This window comes from Oncorhynchus mykiss, chromosome 29 (genome assembly GCF_057628025.1).
Source record: "Oncorhynchus mykiss isolate SJ-2025 chromosome 29, ASM5762802v1, whole genome shotgun sequence".
Taxonomy (NCBI): Eukaryota; Metazoa; Chordata; class Actinopteri; order Salmoniformes; family Salmonidae; genus Oncorhynchus; species Oncorhynchus mykiss.
Genome location: NC_143050.1, coordinates 17,037,427 through 17,062,075, shown reverse-complemented (window position 1 = coordinate 17,062,075; position 24,649 = coordinate 17,037,427). Strand labels below are relative to the sequence as shown.

General features: G+C 41.4%; 3 protein-coding genes across 3 annotated transcripts; 1 reads left to right on the top strand and 2 right to left on the bottom strand.

Annotated features, from left to right (window-relative positions):
• Positions 1-1,114: 1,114 nt before the first annotated feature.
• Positions 1,115-2,560, bottom strand: LOC110509414 (transcription factor HES-7.1-like). Its single transcript, XM_021590304.2, has 3 exons — positions 2,415-2,560; positions 2,044-2,139; positions 1,115-1,927 (listed from the first exon to the last, which is right to left on the bottom strand). The coding sequence occupies exons 1-3, from the start codon at positions 2,457-2,459 to the stop codon at positions 1,415-1,417; spliced, it is 654 nt and encodes a 217-aa protein (XP_021445979.1). The 5' UTR covers positions 2,460-2,560; the 3' UTR covers positions 1,115-1,414.
• Positions 2,561-4,910: 2,350 nt separating this feature from the next.
• On the bottom strand, positions 4,911-6,343 carry LOC110509415 (transcription factor HES-7.1-A-like). The gene is made up of 3 exons (XM_021590305.3): positions 6,299-6,343; positions 5,915-6,010; positions 4,911-5,798 (listed from the first exon to the last, which is right to left on the bottom strand). The coding sequence occupies exons 1-3, from the start codon at positions 6,341-6,343 to the stop codon at positions 5,286-5,288; spliced, it is 654 nt and encodes a 217-aa protein (XP_021445980.2). The 3' UTR covers positions 4,911-5,285.
• Positions 6,344-6,520: 177 nt separating this feature from the next.
• Positions 6,521-16,604, top strand: her1 (hairy-related 1). The gene is made up of 5 exons (XM_021590306.3): positions 6,521-6,579; positions 13,298-13,364; positions 13,473-13,568; positions 14,150-14,240; positions 15,805-16,604. Exons 1-5 carry the CDS (start codon positions 6,521-6,523, stop codon positions 16,602-16,604), a joined length of 1,113 nt encoding a protein of 370 aa, XP_021445981.3.
• Positions 16,605-24,649: the final 8,045 nt, after the last annotated feature.

The following is a 24,649-nucleotide window of genomic DNA, read 5'->3' as shown; positions in this document are numbered from 1 at the left end:
TTCCCAGTGTATCACATCAGGGACCATATATGATTTTGGTCTCCTCATTTTCTTGGCTTGTCAATATAACTATTTCAGGTTAATGGTTATATAAAAAAATGCGGCCTATATTGAGCCACATGCTGTAAAAGGTACTTCGTCTGATAAAGGTAGTGTGAATTTATAATATTGTTGGAATTAGTTGAGATTCCATCACAGAACATTCTAATAACCGAATAATATGGTGATGTGATATAGATAAATATGTATCCTGTTTAAGAAATATGTATTCCGTTCCAGACTTAAATTAATCGGATCTAGTCAGACTATTTTTAATAGCCACATATTGTAATTGTACTGATGATGAACCACATTTGTTAAATATTATTAGCTCAGACTTACTAATATTAATTCATGTTAATTACGTTGGAATTCGCTTTCAGGTTACTCTCGATATTTGAGAGTAAATCGTTCTATAGTTGTAAACGTTCCTTACACCAAGGCTGTCCCACTGCTGTTTTAGGCATAATTTGTTATAAAGCCTATATAAAATATACTTTGGATAAGAAAATACGTTTTTTTCAATTAAGGAAAAATAAATATTTTACCATGAACCTCTGAAAAAAATGCTTAGGAATGAATGATTCATTCCTATATTCCAAGAAGAAGAGGAGGACATCATTTTTCTAAGTCGAGAGAAACCCCTTGTTTCCGTTTTACAACCCTAAAAACCTTCGTTTGAGTTTGAAGTGTGATTGGAGGTCGCTGTCTCTGAACCCTTTGCTCTTCTTGACCGGGAGGTAACAGGTGTTAAAGCGCGTGGTCTCTTCGCACTTTTGACTTAAACACACACATGCCAGCTATCAATGAAATGAAAATCTATGAAAACTTTGCAGTACTTTTAACTGGCATCAGAACGTGACACCTTGAGTTGTTTGAATGGTAAATAAGTAATTTAATTATTGAATGTCTGACTGAGAAAGCAGATGACAACAATAACCAAAAACAAATTTGACACTTTAATACATTACGGATTAAGATACCATTGAGACAATGTTTTTAAAGGAATGTGTTTTATTTGTATTTCAACATACAGGCCTATATATCTGGAAAAACAAAGGAACAAGTCCCAGAATAAATTAATGTGCAAAAATAGACGAGATATCAGAGTACTACAACTTATACATAGTACATGTTGTAATACTAAAGTATAGAGAAATTGTACAATATTTCAAATTGATATTTTCTTTGAAGTACAACATTGTCATATAACTGCAACGCTATGGAGTCTCTGAGTCCGGTGTTCACAACACTGCATAAATTAATAACAACATAGCAACCTCAGCAGAAAAGGATGTGGCATCCTGGTTATCAGTTCATAGGATATTAGAGTTGTTTTACAGGTCAATATCCCAATTCAGGCTCCTCTGCTAGATCAGGGCCAAGGCCTCCACACAGACTGGCTGCCTGGGAGGTTCTGGGATTGGGCTTCTTTGTCAGCGTGTCTGTGGGGCAGCTGGGGCGGTTTGGGATCTCCATGTCGGAATGGAGCTCTGTGAGCATGAGACAGATGTCTCCTGTAGTCTTCACAAAGCTGTTGTCTGTAGTGGGACTCCTGTATCTTCATCAGGTGTGAGGACTGGAGGCACGTTGTGCTGGGCAGAGATGTGGAAGAGTGGGCTTTAGCCGGAACTTCAGTGTTCATACAGGCATGGCTGTTCAGACGGGCAGAGAAAGTAGAGTTCAGTGCTGCCTCCAGCTGCAGGCCCTCCTCCTCCTGCCCCAGGAAGTATGCAGCTCTTTGCAGGCAGCCTGAGAAGCCATCCTGGAAGGGATGTTGCTTTTCTCCATCTTCGCCTTTCTTCCTGTCCCCATCTCTAGTGTTCTGGAGAAAGAGAACAGTGTGTTCCAGGATCTCAGCTTTCTCCACTCTACGCTGAGTCACACGCTGTTGGAGAGAAAGAGAGGGCAGATTAATGCACAGTCATGCTATACTTCTCAGATGAGCTGACACCTGTATGAGCTGCATTTAGAGCTGAGTCAAGTTAGAGGTGAACTTCATACCTGAAGTAGTGGTCCCTGCAGCAGCAGGGTTCTCAGGCTCTCCAGACTGTGATTCATTCTCTCTCTCCGAAGTCTCTCCACCTGTAGCTTGAGGAGCTACAAGAGAAAGATGAAAGGAGATCAGACCAGGGAACAGTCACTTTGTACAACAGTAAGGGCTCCTAAAACAAACATCTATGTACGTGGTAGGACTAGCTCCATAGGTACATTTTAGGAACACACTGTTATTCCAATATCTGTTAACAAGCTGAGATCAGACAACAAGCTATGAACAAAATAGGCCTACATTTTTTAGTTAAATCGATTGTTATTGACTAATAGGTATTACAGATATGCTGATGAATATAATCACTTCAAATGTTCAAGTGTACCTTTCTGTCAGTTTTCCTGTTCTCTGTTCCCCCAAGTGGTTTCATCTTTGTTCATTAACAAGCTACAGATGTCCTTAAGTTGTGTATTTTTAAAGAGGTCAGAGAATGTCCAGATGTAAATAATGAAAAAGAACAGTAGTATTTCTCTGTGCTGTGTCTCTGAAGATGAGCCTCGATATGACATTTCTGTCTCTGGGCGACTTTTAAATTCATAGGAATACGAGATGACTTTGGACTCCTCCCATTGCCACCGGTAGCCAATCCCTGAGCTTCCCCGCGCCTTGTACTGTTGAAGTACAGTAGAGTAGCCTTTACAAGTTATAAATGTCATACAAAGTGAATTCGTGGAAGAAGTCAGGATATTCAAAAGAAGGATAAATAGCATAATGGGGTTTAAAAAACTGTAGGCCTATTGAAACGGACTGATAGCCAATGTAACACAGTGAAGTAAAGAGAGCAGTTTGTTGAAATTATTTCGACACAGCTCATTGTCTTCCTTTCGGACGCTGTCCCACGTTTAACAACTTGTGTATCAAAGAGGACCTCATGGTGCTTCCGTAGAATCCATCACATCCGCAGTAACACCCGTGGGCATGTTTTCGAAAGCGCTAACAAATGGCACGCGTATTGTAATTACGAGAGAGGTGTTGGCGAGAGTCGACGAGTCTCCAGTGTGACACGGATTTACAAACGAATTAAGTGACACCTCAGCCTCTCAAACACAGACAGGCACACGCACAGCCAAAAGGTATTGCCCATTCCAGTTGTCACAGAATTTTACGCACAGACCCAACACGTGTTTTTGACTTAGTTTTTTAAAAAGGTACCCTTTATTTAACTAGGCAATGTCAGTAAAAAAACAAGTTCTAATTTACAATGACAAACTACAGGGGATTAACTGCCATGTTCAGAACGACGTATTATTTTACCAAGTCAATGAGCCAGCAACATTCCGGTTGTCAGCCCAACGCTCTAACCACTAGGCTACCTGTCGCTAGTAGATTAATATTGCTTTAATACAATTGACTATTACATAGATACTATTATTTAGATTTAATTATATTGTTATATTATCCTATGTTAATTAACATTTCGGATATCGATGTGTACGGGTGAGAATTGGGAACCTGGGAATGCTCCACCAGACAGTCAGTGGTGGCTTTTGCTAAATGATATACAAATTCTAACAGGTAATAAAGAAGAAATTGCTGTCTATCCTACACCTTCTACCAAGGGAAACAGCTCGGGAGTGTTTCCCAGCGTATCACATCAGGGACCATATAGATGAATTTGGTCTCCTCATTTTCTTGGCATGTCAATATAACTATTGCAGGATAATCATTATAAAAAATGCGGCCTATATTGAGCCACATGCTGTAAAAGGTACTTCGTCTGATAAAGCAAGTGTGATTTAATAGTATTATTGGAAGTGATTGTGGTCACGTGTGGCTCAGTTGGTAGAAAATGGCAGCTGTAATACGTGTTGTTTGTTCGATTCTCACCGGGGAGTCTTATGAACAAACGTGAATGTACTCACCTCTGTAAGTCGCTGTGGATAAGAGCGTTACCTCACAGAACCGTTCTATTATCCCACTCTTACATTCATTAGAGCGAATTTAATATCCACACATTGTAAGTGTTTATTTTAACTTTCTTTAACTAGGCAAGTCAATTAAGAACAAAATCTTAATTTCAATGACGGCCTAGGTTGATTGCCTGTTCAGGGGCAGAACGACAGATTTTTACCTTGTCAGCTCCGGCTGATAGTCCAACGCTCTAACCACTAGGCTACCCTGCCGCCCAAGTGTAATGATGATGAACCACATTTGTTAAAAATTGCTATCTTAGACTTACATTAACATTAATGAATGTTAATTACGTTGGAAGTTGCTTTTAGACATTAGGCTAGTTTTGATATTTGAGAGTAAATCGTTCAATATATGTAAACTCTCCTTAAACCAAGGATTTCCCACTGCTGGTTTAGGAATAATATGCCATAAAGCCTACATACCATAGGCATATGAAATAAAAACAAATATGTTAAGAAAAGCTAATATTGTACCATTAACCTCTGAACAAATGACAGTGAATGAATTATCCTTTTCAATAACCCAACGAGACGACGACATCATTCGTGTATGTTTGAGAATGTCAAGAGAAGATCCTTGTTTCCGGCAGATGGCATCCTCTCGGGATATAGAAAGGCCCCCAAAATCTTCCGTTGAATTTGACGTGTGATTGAAGGTTGCTGTCACGTAGCACTTTGATGTTCATGCCCGAACAACTTGAGGTGTTAAAGCGCGTGGTCTCTACGCACCTTTGACCAGCTATCAATGAAATGCAGATCTATGATAACTTGCAATACTTATAACTGGCATAGGAACATGCTGGATCGTGCTGGAAAGTGCCACTACATTAGCAGATGACAAGCATAACTAAAAACACATGTTATACTGCTATACATTACGGATTAAGATACCATTGAGACAATGTTTTTAAAGGAATGTGTTTTATTTGTATTTCAACATACAGGCCTATATATCTGGAAAAACATAGGAACAAGTCCCAGAATAAATTAATGTGCAAAAATAGACAAGATATCAGAGTACTACAACGTATACATAGTACATGTTATAATACTAAAGTATAGAGAAATTGTACAATATTTATAATGTATATATTATTTGCAGTACAACATTGTCATATCACTGCAAATCTATGGAGTCCCTGAGTCAGGTGTTCACAACACTGCATAAATTAATAATTCCATAGCAACCTCAGCAGCAAAGGATCTGGCATCCTGGTTATCAGTTCATATGATATTAGAGTTGTTTTACAGTTAAATATCCCAATGCAGGCTCCTCTGCTAGGTCAAGGCCAAGGCCTCCACACAGACTGGCTGCCTGGGAGGTTCTGGGATTGGGCTTCTTTGTCAGCGTGTCTGTGGGGCAGCTGGGGAGGTTTGGGATCTCCATGTTGGAGTGGAGCTCTGTGAGCATGAGACAGATGTCTCCTGTAGACTTCACAAAGCTGTTGTCTGTAGTGGGACTCCTGTATCTTCATCAGGTGTGAGGACTGGTGGCACATTGTATTGGGCAGAGAGATGGAAGAGTGGGCTTTAGCCAGAACTTCGGTGTTCATACAGGCATGGCTGTTCAGACGGGCAGAGAAAGTAGAGTTCAGTGCTGCCTCTAGCTGCAGGCCCTCCTCTTCCTGCCCCAGGAAGTGTGCAGCTCTCTGCAGGCAGCCTGAGAAGCCATCCTGGAAGGGATGTTGCTTTTCTCCATCTTCACCTTTCTTCCTGTCCACATCTCCAGTGTTCTGGAGAAAGAGAACAGTGTGTTCCAGGATCTCAGCTTTCTCCACTCTACGCTGAGTCACACCCTGTTGGAGCGAAAGAGAGGGCAGATTAATGCACAGTCATGCTACACTTCTCAGAGGAGCTGACACCTGTATGAGCTGCATTTAGAGCAGAGTCAAGTTAGAGGTGAACTTCATACCTGAAGTAGTGGTCCCTGCAGCAGCAGGGTTCTCAGGCTCTCCAGACTGTGATTCATTCTCTCTCTCCGACGTCTCTCCACCTGAGGCTTGAGGAGCTACAAGAGAAAGATGAAAGGAGATCAGACCAGGGAGATTAGACCAGTGTCTCTGGTAAACCAGTGTGTCTGAAACAGTCACTTTGTACAACAGTAAGGGCTCCTAAAACCTAAATCTATGTACATGGTAGGACTAGTTACTTTGGTACATTTTAGGAACACATTGTTATTCCAATATCAGTCAACAAGCTGACAACAAAATAGGCCTACATGTTTTGTTAAAATCGATTTTGATTGATTAATATCTATTTCAGATATACTGATGAATGTTGTCGGTTCAACTTGTACCTTTCTGTCAATTTTCCTGTTCTCTTTTTCTTCAAGTGGTTTCATCTTTCTTAATAAACAAGCTGCTGTTTTCCTTAAAAAGTGTATTTCCAGAGTTCAGAGAATGTCCAGATGTAAATAATCAAGAAGAACAGTAGTATTTCTCTGTGCTGTGTCTCTGAAGAAGAATCACAATATGGCATTTCTGTCTCTGGTCGACTTTTAAATCGTTAGGAATACGAGATGACTTTGGACTCCTCCCATTGCCACCGGTGGCCAATCCCTGAGCTTTCCCGCGCCTTGTACTGTTGAAATACAGTAGAGTAGCCTTTACAAGTTATAAATGTCATACAAAGTGAATTCATAGAAGACGTCAAGATAGTCATAAGGAGGGTAAATAGTATAATGGGGTGTAAAAAATGTAGGCCTATTGAAACGGACTGATGGCCAATGTTACCCAGTGAAGTGTTGAGAGCTGTTGGTTAAAATTATTTCGACACAGCTCATTGTCGCGCTTTCTCACGCTGTCCTACGTTTAACAACTTGTGTTAGAGGCCCAAAGAGGACTTCATGGCACTTCTGTACAAGCCATCACATCCGCGGTAACACCAGTGGGCACGTGTATGAAAGCACTAAGAAATGGCACGCGTATTGTAATTACAAGAGAGGTGTAGGCGAGAGTCGACGAGTCTCCAGTGTGACACGGATTTACAAATGAATTAAGTGACACCTCATTTGGCACAACATTTTATGCACAGACCTTTTTTTACTTATTTTTACAGACAAGCTGAGGATGTTACGTAGCTAACTACACTCCCCTACGTATTTATTTGGAAAATGAAGCTAAAACTTTTTATTTGGCTCTATTATCCAGCATTTTGGATTTCACATCAAATGTTTAATATGAGGCGACAGTAGAGCCTGTAGAATGTCACCTTTTATTTTAGGATATTTTCATACATATCTGTTTTACCGTTTAGAAATTAAAGCACTTTATGTATCTAGTCCCTTCATTTGAAGGTGTCATAAGTATTTGGACAAATTATCTTATAGTATATTACATTTAATCAAACGTTTAGTATTTTGTCCCATATGTTATAGCTCACAATGACGACATCAAGCTTTTGACTCTACAAACTTGTTGCATCCATATGCATTTTAGTTGTGCGCAATGAATGGTAAATAATGTATTGTGTAATTTTGGAGTCACTTTTTATTTAAAATAAGAATAGAATATGTTTCTGAACAGTTGTACATTAATGGGTGCTACCATGATTACGGATACTCATGAATCTCATTAATCATTAATCATCATTAATAATGAGAAAGTTACAGAGGCATGAATAGCATAACCCCCCCCCCCCCTCCTCCCAAAAAAAGAAATACTAAACTCCCCTTTTATTGGTAATGGTGAGCAGTGGCATATCCAGGAGGTGACACAGGGTGGCCACCGCTCCACACTATCTGTGACCCCCCAGAAATTCGGAGATCTGATAGGTCGTCTCTGAATATAGCCTGTAGATCATTTTGACCAAGACACTCACCGACAACATCAATCATGTCATATTTGTTGGCCAAACAGCATCAACTACATGGGCTACAGATACTAAGACAGCGAAGTGTTTGCCTTGCTCGGGTGCTTTTTCTTGTGAAATAGATTCAGCCTCTTGCGAATTGAAGGAAAGTTATTAAACACTGATAGACATGAACGAGAAATAATTGTATAAGTTTGTTTCTTTTTTATGGTCATTTTATGGGGGGAAGCCTGGCATCCATGAATATGACAACAACATGGTAGCAACACTTCATGACAGCAGCACAACATGGTAGCAGCACAACATGGTAGCAGCACAAAACATGGTACAAACATTATTGGGCACAGACAACAGCACAAAGGGCAATAAGGTAGAGACAACAATACATAACGCAAAGCAGCCACAACTGTCAGTAAGAGTGTCCATGATTGAGTATTTGAATGAAGAGATTGAGATAAAACTGTCAGTTTGAGTGTTTGTTGCAGCTCGTTCCAGTCGCTAGCTGCAGCGAACTGAAAAAATGAGCGACCCTGGGATGTTTGTTTTGGGGACCTTTAACAGAATGTGACTGGCAGAACGGGTGTTATATGTGGAGGCCTGCAGTAGATATCTCAGATAGAGGGGAGTGAGACCTAAGAGGGTTTTATAAATAAGCATCATCCAGTGGGTCTTGCAACAGGTATACAGAGATGTTTACAGAGGAGTATAGAGTGCAGTGATGTGTCCTATGAGGAGCATTGGTGGCAAATCTGTTGGCCGAATGGTAAAGAACATCTAGCCACTGGAAAGCACCCTTACCTGCCGATCTATAAATTATGTCTCCATAATCTAGCATGGGTAGGATGGTCATCTGAATCAGGGTTAGTTTGGCAGCAGGGGTGAAAGAGGAGCGATTACAATAGAGGAAACCAAGTCTAGATTTAAATTTAGCCTGCAGCTTTGAGATGTGCTGAGAGAAGGACAGTGTATGTCTAGCCATTCTCCCAAGTACTTGTATGAGGTGACTACCTCTAAACCCTCAGAGGTAGTAGTCACACCTGTGGGTAGAGGGGCATTCTTCTTACCAAACCACATTACCTTTGTTTTGGAGGTGTTCTGAACAAGGTTAAGGGCAGAGAAAGCTTGTTGAACACTAAGAAAGCTTTGTTGTAGATCCTTTAACACAAAATTTGGGGAGGGGTCAGCGGAGTATAAGACTGTATCATCTGCATATTAATGGATGAGAGAGCTTCCTACTGCCTGAGCTTGTTGTTGATGTAAATTGAGCGTGGGGCCTAGGATCGAGTCTTGGGTTTACAGGCAGTGGCTGTGACAGCAGATGTTCTGACTTTATACACTGCACTCTTTGAGAGAGGTAGTTAGCAAACCAGACCAAAGACCCCTCAGAAACCAGTCAGTTGATTGTTGACAGGTTTTTCCAACACTTTTGATAAACAGGGCAAAATAGAAATAGGCCTATAACAGTTAGTATCAGCTTGATCTCCCCCTATTAATAACGACTATTAACGATTAATAATTATCCATAATCATGGTAGAATCCACATGAATGTAGAAGTGTTCAGAAACATATTATATTATTTTTTACAATAAAAGTGACTTCAAAATGACACAATACATCCTGTACCATTAATTTCTATTGGTCACAACATAATTTGAAACACAACCAAGACAAACTGAAAATGCATCTAAGAAGTTTGTGGAGTCACAAGCTTGGTAGTCATTGCATGCTATGAATATGGGACCAAATACTAAACTTTAGACTACTTTAATACACATAGCCTATATTAACACAAATAAGTGAATTTGTCCAAATCTTTATGACACCTTCAAATGGGGGGATGAGATTATTTAATTTCTAAATGGTAAAACAGGTGTGAAAATGACATCCTGTACTGTTCTAAAATCTCAAATCTGGAGTACAGAAAGTTTTACCGTCACTGTCCAAATAAATACGTAGAGGGGTGTATGTGGTAAATAATTGTATTCAGATGTAATTACATTTAAACTGAATGTACATTTAATGGGAAACGTGTGCTGTGGGAACCATCGCACTTCCAGTGGCAACACGTCAGCGCTAAATGATGTACAAATTCTAGCAGGTAATGTGTTAAACGTAAAACTTTCCCAAGGGAAAGGGTTGAGTGACGTGTTCCCAGACTGTCACATCTGCGAACAGCAAAGTGAATTGGGTCAACGTTCTAAAGTATAGGCCTAACATAGCAATTGAATGCATTAAACCACCACAGCAAAACGCGCAAAACATACAGTGAATGCTGTGATGCGTGCCATGCTTGACAATCTGCATCTAAAAACCAAACAAATATTAATTAATTCCTCTAATTTCAATTTGCCTATAATATTGAGAAAAACTAATGTTGCAATTGTTCACATGAATCTATTTTTGTGCTATAAGATCTTGTTGAGGGATCACCATTGGTCTCTCAAATGTTCATACCGCCCTCTTTGCGCTGTCGCTAATACCTTGAGGATCAAAGCAACCTCATGGATCTGAGGCACGCGCTGTCCTAAACAAACCAACCATGGCAAGTGTGTGATAGACAAATGTCGTGCGTACGGGAGAGGTGTTGGTGACAGTTGAGAAGTGAGATGATTGGCGAGAGTCGACCATCAGTCTCCACCGCACACGCAGCACCAAATGGTATTACGCATTCCAAATACACTCAGATTCAATAGCTTAAGCTTTTCGATTTTGATCAATTCAGACAGGATGAAGATTGACATAATATGTAACTTTGTGATAGGCTACATTTTGTATGTAATAATAGTCTAACGTTATGTTTAGCCTACATTTATTAAGAGGACAGTGTGTGCTATGGGAAACATCGCACCTCAGTCATTGGCGACACTTGTCTTCTAAATTATGTACAAATTCTAACAGGTAGGCTCATAAACAAATGTGTAAATCCTATAGTTTTTCCCAAGGGAAAGGGCCGAGGGACATTTTCCCAGTCTGTGACATTAGAACAGCAAAATGAATTTGGTCGAGTCACCTTAGAAAGTACGGGCCAATCTCATTGCTCCCGAGTCGCGGAGCAGCTTTAGGCACTGCACCTCAGTGCTAGAGGGGTCCAAACAGATTTGATTGGCTTCCAGACTGTATGACAACCCAACCGGCCGTGATTGGGAGTCCCATAGGGCGAAGAACAATTGGCCCAGCGTCGATAGTGTTTGTCCGGGGCAGGCCGTCATTGTAAATAAGAATTTGTTCTGAACTGACTAGCCAGTTAAATAAATATACAAACACAACAACCCAGGCACGTGTGTGTGAAAAACAACTTCAACTTCTGAGTTTGACATTAAATGTGACCCCCAGACTGACAAGGCAGAACGATATTATGGCATTCTGCGCAAAATTCAATAAGCTATTCCAACTATATGCTGAATGGGTGTTAATTGAACTTATTGTGTGAGTTGTGTCAGGACATTTGATTCCAGGGTCAGAGGGTCGACATGTGCGTGTGGGAACAAACACAAACACAGAACGTTAGCGGCAGCACTTTGATATCATATTATTTTACTTTTTATGAAATGTATTTAACTAGGCAAGTCAGTTAAGAACACATTCTTATTTACAAATGACGGCCTACCCCGGCCAAACCGAACCTGGGCAAATTGTCCGCTGCCCTATGGGACTCGTGATCACGACCGGTTGTGATACAGCCCGCCTGAGTGACGCCGCGCCACTCAGGGTCCCTTAATTAAATACCTCTCACTGAATAATGTACATATTCTAACAGTTAATAAACCACAACTCCTGCCCTTTCCCATGAGAGAGTGAGCGGCAGGTAGCCTAGTGGTTAGAGCATTGGGCCAGTAACCTGAAAGGTTGCTAGACAAGGTAAAAGTATGTCGTGCTCTGTTAACCCAACAGGCCGTCATTGTAAATAATCATTTATTCTTAACTGAGTTAAATACAAAAATAGGGAGATTGTTGACATTAACCCAGCAAGTCACCACAGGCATGGTCATTTGTGCGAAATGTTCCGATGAAGCGTCGACACAAACAATTAACGGGATATCATCGAGAAGATATTTGACATCCCATCTTGCAAACTTTCCTTTTAATAGTTTTAGCATGTATATTATACTGTTATTTAAAACCTACTGTGCTATTGCCTGGATATTTTCTGGATATTTTTGAGAGTATCAATTTGGTGCTTGTCCCATTTGGTAATTTCTTGGTTGGTGAGCGGACCCCAGACCTCACAACCCCCCCCCCCCCCCCCCCCCCCCCCCCCCCCCACCTCTTTCCCTGCCCATGCATGTGTAGGTTAAAAGCTGCAAGGGCCTATTTTTACGCAGGACCGTAACCATAGATGGTAGTGCTATTCTCAATTCTCGTGCATGTCAAATTTCCCAAGGCTCATATGTGTATATCATGTTGATTAATAGCGCAACCTCACCTGCAGCAGATGGTTGGTATGGCACGCTCACACCAGGTGCGGCTATTGTAATGCGTAAATTGGCACTTACATGGAATGTATACATCATAAAGGCGAGTGTGTTCGAGTTGGTGTGATTGTGTTCATTCTGACACTTTTTCAGCAACAGTATTTCTCTGTTACCACGAGAAAACCAACGTTCCCAGGACACTCTTGTCTAAAAGGAAAATTTGGCACATACATATGAATTTATGCTACACTGCTATGGATAGTCAAAATACCCCCTATGATGCATTGAGTGTGAAGACACTCCCACCAACTCAATATAGTATTCCAGCTATTCCAACATTTTGTACCAAATTGGTCCTATATTTACATAAAACAATCACTGCTTTACTGGTCAATTGCGCCAATAATGTCATAAACATATTATAGTCAATGCCAAATAAAGGACAAAGAAGTCTAACCCTGGCATTTATACGTCATAACATAATATTGTATAGCATATGGCTGCGTCTTATGGGGGGGGGGGGGTCATTTTATATACATTTTTATAAATAAAAAAAATATATATAATAATAATGCACCGAATCACACAGCCTACTCTTCTTCGTCAGCCATATCCACAAGTTAGGATGAAGATATGGGCTATATGGACTCTACTCTCATTCTAAATGTTTATGCTGTATATATGTATATATATATATATATATATATATATATATATTAGACCATTCCAAGGAGACACATTGATTTACTGAAATGAAGCTAGATTACAGTAGCAGAAAACAGCTCATGTATTTATTATTTTGCTAATAGATTTATTTTCTCCATATCTATGAACATATAATCCTTTTTGTGAGCATCAAGAAGGGGTAAGTGCAGTTAGCATAAGGTCGTGAACGACATTGTCACCTTTCAACCAATGACAATCGGTCTGCTTGACCTTATAAATAGCCTGCGGGCTCAAATGATAATAAACCAGTCCCGAGCGAGTGTGGAGACTTTCTTTTCAGCTTGACCTGGCCGGATTGGATGAATTTATCGTTTTCTTTTTGGAAAAGTCGTCTTTATTAATATAGGCCTACTCTTCTTCACCGAGTAAAGTTGGAGAGATCAAACATGGATAATCGTAAAGCCATAAAAAGGGTAAGTTCAATGTATATTTCAACTAGTTCATCTATATATTTCGATGTCCGTGAATTGGTTTTGGATTTGGTTTTGTTGAAATAACTGATTATTATTATTATTTTCTAGGTTCTAAAACCGGTGATTGAAAAGAAGAGGCGAGATAGGATAAATCAAGGCTTGGATGAGCTAAGGACTATTCTGCTAAGCAAAACTTCTGACATGGTGAGCGGAGTTGGCCACAGCTTTTCTAATTGCGTCTGAAATCAGCTCCTTGTGTGTCCCTCTTGTATGAATGAGCCCACTGGACACAGAGGTCCATTCCACGTTGGTTCAACCTAACGTTATTGAAATTACGTGGAAACAACGTTGATTCAACCAGTGTGTGCCCAGTGGGAGGGGGGAAATAATAAACAGCAGGGAACCGATAAGTTGTATATTAATAATAGACGTTGTCAACTTATTAATGACATTTCAAACAGCCCATAAAACCGCAAACAAACCAGACTCTTGGGAATGCTATGGAGAAATGGTGTTGCGGGAAACTTCGAGTTTTACCCAGGTATCCTAATCTATGTTCTCAATTGAATGGAATTGAAAACGGGACTTGGTGTCTGTCAGGAACTTGATAGGCACCTCTGTGGCATATATGTTGTTTAAATTTGTCTTAAAAATATACGATTTTAGCATAAAATCATAATTACTTCCATACCAAAATGAGTCCTTCAAAATTAAAATGTGAAATATTGTGCGCAATGGCTGTGCATTATGCCATGTTCATTAGGATGATTCTTTCTCTCTCACAGCGGCTGAAAAATCCAAAATTAGAAAAGGCTGAAATTTTAGAGTTGACCGTGGATTACATACGAAGAAAATCAAATGGACATGACAGCAAAGGTATCTATCAATCCATAAAAAAAATCGTTTTCTGGTGTGGGTTTGTTATTTAATTTATTTCAGAAATGGTAAATGAAATACGCCCCCAAATTTCTGATATAGACACAACATTGTTGATATTAATGTGAGTGCTAATAATTATTTTCTCTCTCCCCAAAACCTCCCTATATCTCCCCTACACACACACACACACACACACACACACACACACACACACACACACACACACACACACACACACACACACACACACACACACACACACACACACACACACACCATTGGCTTTTGCAAATTGTTTTTACTACTCTCCCATTGATTCTCCATACTGTTCTCTCTCTGTCCACTTTTGAATTATCTATTATCACATGCTCATCTTCCTCTCTGGATTCTTCGCTTTCTGTCCTCTCTTCTGTTTCTGTCCTCTCTCCATTTTCTGTCCTCTCTTCTCTTTCTGTCCTCTCTCCACTTTCTGTCCTCTCTTCGCTTTCTGTCGTCTCTTCGCTTTCTGTCCTCTCTCCACTTTCTATCCTCTCTTCTCTTTCTGTCCTCTATTCTCTTTCTGTCCTCTCTCCACGTTCTGTCCTCTCTTCTCTTTCTGTCCTCTCTCCACTTTCTGTCCTCTCTTCTATTTCTGTCCTCTCTCCACTTTCTGTCCTCTCTTCTCTTTCTGTCCTCTCTTCTCTTTCTGTCCTCTCTCCACTTTCTGTCCTCTCTTCTCTTCTCTTTCTGTCCTCTTTTCTCTTTCTGTCCTCTCTTCTCTTTCTGTCCTCTCGCCAATTTCTGTCCTCTCTCCACTTTCTGTTCTCTCTTCTCTTTCTGTCCTCTCTTCTCTTTCTGTCCTCTCTTCACTTTCTGTCCTCTCTTCTCTTTCTGTCCTCTCTCCACTTTCTATCCTCTCTTCTCTTTCTGTCCTCTCTTCTCTTTCTGTTCTCTCTTCTCTTTCTGTCCTCTCTCCACTTTCTATCCTCTCTTCTCTTTCTGTAATCTCTTCTCTTTCTGTTCTCTCTTCTCTTTCTGTACTCTCTTCTCTTTCTGTACTCTCTTCGCTTTCTGTCCTCTCTCCACTTTCTGTCCTCTCTTCTCTTTCCGTCCTCTCTTCTCTTTCTGTCCTCTCTTCTCTTTCTGTCCTCTCTTCTCTTTCTGTCCTCTCTCCACTTTCTATCCTCTCTTCTCTTTCTGTCCTCTCTTCTCTTTCTGTTCTCTCTTCTCTTTCTGTCCTCTCTCCACTTTCTATCCTCTCTTCTCTTTCTGTAATCTCTTCTCTTTCTGTTATCTCTTCTCTTTCTGTCCTCTCCCTTTTCTGTTCTCTCTTCTCTTTCTGTCCTCTTTTCTCTTTCTGTCCTCTCCACTTTCTGTCCTCTCTTCTCTTTCTGTCCTCTCTTCTCTTTCTGTTCTCTCTTCTCTTTCTGTTCTCTCTTCTCTTTCTGTCCTCTCTTCTCTTTCTGTCCTCTCTTCTCTTTCTGTTCTCTCTTCTCTTTCTGTCCTCTCTTCTCTTTCTGTTCTCTCTTCTCCTTCTCATTACTCCCTGTACTGCCTGGCTCTCACTATTGACCAACACTAGCCTTCACAGAAAAGTCCATGAAAGAGTCCTCTGCTCCAGTGACTAGTGCTGTGAGTTCCCAATGGACAGGCCCCATAAACGAGAAAACACCACCCCTACCCAACCCTGTCTATAGTGCAGGTTTCACAGAGTGCATCTCCCGTCTGTGCAACTACATCGACAGCGTGGACCTATCCCAGAGAGAGAGCTTTGTCCAGGGACTTAGGGACCACCTGGATACCCACAATGCCTGCCCTCTGGGGAAGGTGCAGAGCCCGACCTTCCCCCTGGACTTCCAGCCCTGGGGCCCTGCAGCAGAAGGACCATGCTTCCTGGGCAGAGTGAAAAACAGGAAGGAGAGCACAGTGATGGGGCATCAACGAGCCAGCAGGGAGGCCACTTTCCCTTATATTAACACCTCTCTTCCTATCTATCCCAACACCTTTGTGCTCCACCACCCCCACCCTACCCAACACCTCTCACACCCATACCCATCTCCCCCTTACTCCCTCTCACCCCCACCCTCCCCCTGTTACTCAAACTCCTCGCCACCTTTCACCACTACCCCTCCATACCTCTCCATGCCATGCCACTTCCCCTTCCCTCCTTCCCCCTCTCGTCGTCCATCAGATTCCTTGTCATCCCCCTCTCACTCTACATCTCAGCCCGTGGTGCCTCTGATACCAGCCCACCCTCCCCTGGTGTCCAGTCCCCCCACCCCTCTAAGTCTCTCTGGCCCTGTACCTGTAGGCCCAACAAGAACTCTGAGGCGGTCACTATTTCAGATCCAGCCCCAGGTAGTATGGAGGCCCTGGTCCTGACATGTGGAGGAGAAGGGTGATAGAAATCCACACAGGAAACACACACGTGTCCACAATCTGTGTTCTGAGAAAATCTTTACGGAAACCTAGCCACCCAGATCATCATGGGACATGTTCAGAACAACATTCATCTTTCCTATCAAGCAGCGTGTGGTGAGGGCCAGCTAAGAGAAAAAGATGTGGAGGTCAAGGACAATCAAACCTTTTCTGAAAACCTGTCACTGTCACTTTAAAAGGCCTGTTTAACAGACTGAAGAATTCTCTGTTTTATGACATTTTCTTCAGAGTTCCTGGAGCTCCTCCTTATTTTCAATGAATTTCTTATTTTACATTCCTATACAGTTATTCCCTGTCTCCGGTTCTTTCCTAAATTATAAATCATGTAAAGTATTGTAAATATATTTATGTTTTATCATGTACAAAGTCTTGTAAATAAACTCATGAGAATAAAGTTCTTATTTTGTTAACTTGCTTCATTTCCAACTTGTCTCACTGCCTGTCAGTGCTAATGTAACCAACTCAGTAGAACATTTAAACGGAATAAAACTGGATTTTTAATATTTTAATTAACGCATTAGAAATGTAATCACTGTAAGGCCCTAATGATCAAAACAATGATAATAACACTAGTATGGTGTTAAGTGCCAGATATAACTGCTAGTTAGGCTATAAGTATGGTTGAGATATGTGTCATGGTTTAAGATTATTGTAGATGGCATCCAAAGCCATACTCTCTTATTAATGTCTCCAATGAACATGAACAACACTGGAGTTTTCAGTGCCTTGCTAAAGTATTCACCCCCTTGGCATTTTCTTCCTATTTTGTTACAATTTAACTTGGATTTCATATAATGGACATACACAAAATAGTCCAAATGGGTGAAGTGAAATTTGAAAAAATGACTTGTTTAAATTTTTTTTACGAAAAAGTGGTATGAAGCCCCTAAATAAGGTCTGGTGCAACCAATTACAGTGCCTTGCGAAAGTATTCGGCCCCCTTGAACTTTGCGACCTTTTGCCACATTTCAGGCTTCAAACATAAAGATATAAAACTCTATTTTTTTTGTGAAGAATCAACAACAAGTGGGACACAATCATGAAGTGGAACGACATTTATTGGATATTTCAAACTTTTTTAACAAATCAAAAACTGAAAAATTGGGCGTGCAAAATTATTCAGCCCCCTTAAGTTAATACTTTGTAGCGCCACCTTTTGCTGCGATTACAGCTGTAAGTCGCTTGAGGTATGTCTCTATCAGTTTTGCACATCGAGAGACTGAATTTTTTTCCCATTCCTCCTTGCAAAACAGCTCGAGCTCAGTGAGGTTGGATGGAGAGCATTTGTGAACAGCAGTTTTCAGTTCTTTCCACAGATTCTCGATTGGATTCAGGTCTGGACTTTGACTTGGCCATTCTAACACCTGGATATGTTTATTTTTGAATCATTCCATTGTAGATTTTGCTTTATGTTTTGGATCATTGTCTTGTTGGAAGACAAATCTCCGTCCCAGTCTCAGGTCTTTTGCAGACTCCATCAGGTTTTCTTCCAGAATGGTCCTGTATTTGGCTCCATCCATCTTCCCATCAATTTTAACCATCTTCCCTGTCCCTGCTGAAGAAAATCAGGCCCAAACCATGATGCTGCCACCACCATGTTTGACAGTGGGGATGGTGTGTTCAGCTGTGTTGCTTTTACGCCAAACATAACGTTTTGCATTGTTGCCAAAAAGTTCCATTTTGGTTTCATCTGACCAGAGCACCTTCTTCCACATGTTTGGTGTGTCTCCCAGGTGGCTTGTGGCAAACTTTAAACAACACTTTTTATGGATATCTTTAAGAAATGGCTTTCTTCTTGCCTCTCTTCCATAAAGGCCAGATTTGTGCAATATACGACTGATTGTTGTCCTATGGACAGAGTCTCCCACCTCAGCTGTAGATCTCTGCAGTTCATCCAGAGTGATCATGGGCCTCTTGGCTGCATCTCTGATCAGTCTTCTCCTTGTATGAGCTGAAAGTTTAGAGGGACGGCCAGGTCTTGGTAGATTTGCAGTGGTCCGATACTCCTTCCATTTCAATATTATCGCTTGCACAGTGCTCCTTGGGATGTTTAAAGCTTGGGAAATCTTTTTGTATCCAAATCCGGCTTTAAACTTCTTCACAACAGTATCTCGGACCTGCCTGGTGTGTTCCTTGTTCTTCATGATGCTCTCTGCGCTTTTAACGGACCTCTGAGACTATCACAGTGCAGGTGCATTTATACGGAGACTTGATTACACACAGGTGGATTGTATTTATCATCATTAGTCATTTAGGTCAACATTGTATCATTCAGAGATCCTCACTGAACTTCTGGAGAGAGTTTGCTGCGCTGAAAGTAAAGGGGCTGAATAATTTTGCACGCCCAATTTTTCAGTTTTTGATTTGTTAAAAAAGTTGTGGCAAAAGGTCGCAAAGTTCAAGGGGGCCGAATACTTTCGCAAGGCACTGTACCTTCAGAAGTCACATAATTAGTCAAATAAAGTCCACCTGTGTGCAATCTAAGTGTCACATGATCTGTCATATGATCTCAGTGTATATACATACACCTGTTCTGAAAGGCCCCAGAGTCTGCAACATCACTAAGCAAGGGGAACCACAAAGCAAGCAGCACCATGAAGACCAAGGAGCTCTCCAAAGAGGACAACGTTGTGGAGAAGTACAGATCAGGGTTGGGTTATAAAAAATATCAGACACTTTGAACATCCCACGGAGCGCCATTAAATCCATTATTAAAAAATGTAAAGAATATGGCACCAAAACAAACCTGCCAAGAGAGGGCCACCCACCAAAACTCACGGACCAGGCAAGGAGGGCATTAATCAGAGAGGCAACAAAGAGACCAAAGATAACCCTGAAGCAGTTGCAAAGCTCCACAGCAGAGATTGGAGTACAGGACCACTTTAAGCCGTACTCTCCACAGAGCTGGGCTTTAAGGAAGAGTGTCCAGAAAAAAAGCCATTGCTTAAAGAAAAAATAAGCAAACACGTTTGGTGTTCGCCAAAAGGCATGTGGGGGACTCCCCAAACATATGGAAGAAGGTACTCTGGTCAGATGAGACTAAAATTGAGCTTTTCGGCCATCAAGGAAAACACTATGTCTGGCGCAAACCCAACACCTCTCATCACCCCGAGAATACCATCCCCACAGTGAAGCATGATGGTGGTGGCAGCATGTGGGGATGATTTTCCATCGGCAGGGACTGGGAAACTGGTCAGAATTGAATGAATGATGGATGGCGCTAAATACAGGGAAATTCTTGAGGGAAACCTGTTTCAGTCCTCCAGAGATTTGAGACTGGGCCGGAGGTTCCCCTTCCAGCAGGACATTGACCCTAAGCATACTGCTAAAACAACACTTGAGTGGTTTAAGGGGAAACATTTAAATATCTTGGAATGGCCTAGTCAAAGCTCAGACCTCAATCCAATTGAGAATCTGTGGTATGACTTAAAGATGGCTCTACACCAGCAGAACCCATCCAACTTGAAGGAGCTGGAGCAGTTTTGCCCCGAAGAATGGACAAAAATCCCAGTGGCTAGATGTGCCAAGCTTATAGAGACATACCCCAAGAGACTTTCAGCTGTAATTGCTGCAAAAGTTGGCTCCACAAAGTATCGACTTTGGGGGGGGGGGGGGGGGGGGGGGGGTGAATAGTTATGCACACTCAAGTTTTCTGTTTTTTTTGTCTTATTTCTTGTTTGTTTCACAATAAAATATACTTTGCATATTTAACATGGTAGGCATGTTGTGTAAATCAAATGATACAAATCCCCCCAAAATACATTTTCATTCCAGGTTGTAAGGCAACAAAATAGGAAAAATGCCAAGGGGGGTGAATACTTTCGCAAGTCACTGTATATGCCTATTGATGTTGGAAATAAGTCTAGCTAACTTTTTAAAATGAATCCCCAACCAGGTGGCATGGAGCCAATATTATGATGCAATAGCAAAGCAATCAAATGCTCACCCAGAGGTAACAACAACATGCCTCTAGGCCAGCTACGACTTTCATGTAGGTTAATAAATTCACCTGAGATTATAATTGAATCAAAACAATTTCTCTGGGCAATATAGATGGGTTAGCTGACAATGTCACGAAAACAATGCACATGCTTCAATGGGGCAGAAGTCTGTGAGTTGTTGTGATTCTGGATGGCCAGATAGCTATCAACAATGACAAGAAACTGTCATGTGTGGAATCATAGTTTCATGTTGTTCTTGATACCATGTGTTGTTTTGAGGTGTTTCCACGGATTTCATGTCACTGCTAATATGGCTAAAATTCACTAGCTAGCTAACCAACAACTGTAACAATGTATCTGAGAGACAACAAGTGCTCATTGTGCAAATGCATTTATGTTTTCAATAAACATTGGAGACTAAATATAGTTTACATGTTGTCAACAATCTAAGCCAACACCATCTGTTTTGCCTCACAGTTAAGCACATGTAGGTTTTGTTGCTAAACAACCAACCCCTCTATGGTTAGCAAAACATCACTGACCTGGCATTTATAGCCTAAAATAAAAAAAATGTAAAAGGGTTACAGGAGATTTGATTTAATTAATTCCAATCCCTGTTTACCTGACGCCAATGGCAACAGCTAGTCTGACTGGGGTCCGACATAACGAAGAAGACATTACAGACAAAATACTTTACAATTTACAAACATTTAAAAACATTAACATGTAGTGTGTGTGTGCATCTATCAGTTACACATACTGTACATGTCAGTACATACACACAATAAGTAAGTCACCTGGGGGAGAGGCTTTGTGCTGTGAGGTGTTGCTTTATTTGTTTTTTGAAACCAGGGTTGCTGTTCACTTGCACTATATAAGATGGAACATTGAGGTTTCTTATAAAAACAAGAAGTGATGAAGTCAGTCTTTCCTCAACTCTTAGGCAAGAGAGACTGGCATGCATAGTATTAATATTAGCCCTCTGATTACAATGAAGAGCAAGACGTGCCGCTCTGTTCTGGATCAGCTGCAGCTTAACTAGATCTTTCTTTGCAGCACTTGACCATATGACTGGACAATAATCAAGATAAGATAAAACTAGAGCCTGCAGGACTTGCTTTGTGGAGTGTGGTGTCGAAAAAGCAGATTATCTCTTTATTACAGACAGACCTCTCCCCAGCTTTACAATGTATAACCTTTATTTAACTAGGCGAGTCAGTTAAGAACAAATTCTTATTTACAAACATTGGACCTATAAGTTTTGACCATGACAGTTTACAATCTAAGGTAATGCCAAGTCATTTAGTCTCCTCAACTTGTTAAACAGCCACACCCTTCATTAACAAATTCAGCTGAGGTCTATAATTTAGGGAATGATTTGTACCAAATACAATGTTCTTACTTTTAGAGATGTTCAGGACCAATTTATTACTGGCCACCCAATCCAAAAACAGACTGCAACTCTTTGTTAAGGGTTTCAGTGATTTCATTAGTTTGATTGCTGATGCGTATATGGTTGAATCCTCAGCATACTTTGACACACATGCTTTGTTCAATGCCAGTGTCCTTGGTAAAAATAGAAAACAGTAGAGGGCGTAGAGAGCTGCCCTGCGGTACACCACAGTTGACATTAGAGAAGCTTCCATTAAAGAAAACCCTCTGAGTTAAATTAGATAGACAGCTCTCAACCCACCATATGGCCGAGGTTGAAAAGCCACAACACATAAGTTCTCAACAACAGGTTACAGTCAATGATATTAAAGGCTGCACTAAAATCTAACAGTACATATCCCACAATCTTCTTTTTATCAATTTCCTTGAACCAATCATCAGTCATTTATGTCAGTGCAGTACATGTTGAGTGTCCTTCTCCACAAGCATGCTGAAAGTCTGTGGTTAATTTGTTAACAGAGAAGTAGCATTGTATTTGGGATGACACAATTTTTTCCAACGTTTTGCTAAGAGCTGGCAGCAAGCTGATAGGTCTGCTGTTAGAACCAGTAAAGGCCGATTTACCACTCTCGGGTAGCGGAATGACTTTAGCTTCCCTCCAGGCTTGAGGACAAAGACTTTCCTATAGGCTCACATTAAAGATATGACAGATAGGAGTGGCTATAGAGTCAGCTACCATTCTCAGTAGCTTTCCATCTAAGTTGTCAATGTCAGGAGGTTTGACATTATTGATTGATAACAGTAATTTTTCCACCTCCACCACTAAAATTAAAATTTGCAATGCTTTTCTTTCATCATTTTTTACATTTTTATACATGAGTAAAAAGGCTCACTGTTCGTTGTTGGCATTTCTTGCATCTGCATTTGCAGGAATGGCTCCCCCTCGAGCATCCCAATGGTTCCTACATGAAAACCACCCCCATCCCATTGGTTCCTGCCCTCACCATCATTAACAGAATTATGGGAAAACAATGCCCGACAGGCGTCGGTGAAGGACACTGTCTTCTGGTTGCTCCTGCCTCCTGCTAGCACAGCAGGCGGAAGGCTGGGGTGACACTGTGTGCTAGCTAACTAGTTATCTTGCTAGTTAGCAACACCATGTGCTAGCTTCTTAGTTAGCTAGCTAGCAGGTGGTGTCACCCCCGCCTTCCCGCTGCTGTGTACCTGAGAAAACTGTGCACGACTGGTGGGGGTGAAGGACACTGTCTACCAGTCATCCCCGCCTCTGGCTAACACAGCAGACTAGCGGGAGGCTAGTTGACACCACAGATAGAACAATGAGACAGATATTTCATCGGATGTATAAATGTGAAGCATCCACTTGGCGTTTCCACTCACTACCAAATATGGTGATGAGAGGAATCCCAGTGGCTGGCGGTGAGAGAAGGTGAATCGAGATGGATTTTGGTCGACATTCTGCACATTTTTTCGTCAATGAAACATTTGATCTCCTTACAGTTTTCTGTTTCCAAAACTAGAATCTATAACAAACAGAGTGAACTGCTTTTTGAAGACATTACCCTTTGCTAAAGTTTTTTAAAATTGCATTGTTTAAAAGTAGTGCAAGGGCGAATTGATTTATTGCACATGTACTTCACAGATTAGGCCGTTCCCTAACGGAAATATGCAAATAAATGCTAGAATGCACCAATAGGCTCTCAGTAGCTTGTGCTTGGCTCTGCCCACTTCCATGCTTGTTCTGCCCACTGTGATCAATTTGCTCCCATTGGAAATGACAGGCCCTGGTCTACCTTAGGTTAGTTATACAACTCTTTGGCGACACCGTGTGCTAGCTTGCTAGTTAGTTAGCTGGTGACACCATGTGCTAGCTTGCTAGTTAGTTAGCTAGCACACGGTGTCACCCCTGCCTCCCACCTGCTCTGTATTGGAGAAAACCGTGCCCAACAGGCGGGAGCGAAGGACACCTTTATACTGGTTGTCCCTTCCTCCCGCTAGCACAGCAGACAGTACACAGCAGGCAGAAGACGGGGCGACACTGTGGGGCAACACATTAGTTAGCTAGCACATGGTGTTGCCCCCGACTGCTGTGTACCGGAGAAAACTGTGCTCGACATTCAGGGGCGAAGGACACTATCTACTTGTTGTTCCCGACCTCCCGCTGTGTGATAGTTTAGCCAGCTAGTTCTAAGGACTCTGGTACACAGCTTGCTAGCTAGTTAGCTAGCTCACAGTGTTTCCCCTGCCTCCCGTGTACCAGAGTACTCCTTCATCGCCGTATTTAACAGAACTGCAGGAAAACAGTACCTGACAGGCGGGGGCAAAGGACACTGTCTACAGGTGTACGGCTAGCTATCTAGGGGTCTACCATTCTTCTGTGGTGTTTATAGGTGGCTGGCATCCAATGATATTGCGCATTAACATCATCTATAGCACTGGAGTGCCCCTGCCTCCGGCCTGTCCTAATTGAAAAATTGACCAATAGAAGTATAAAGAGGGTTCTTGCATATGCAGGAATGACCATATACAGGAACGCCCACAATTGCACCCTTCTCGAAGATCCAAGACATTGTTGGATAAAAACTACAAATCCCAATGATAATTCTCAATTGCCCGCCCTACCACATGTCAGTGAAT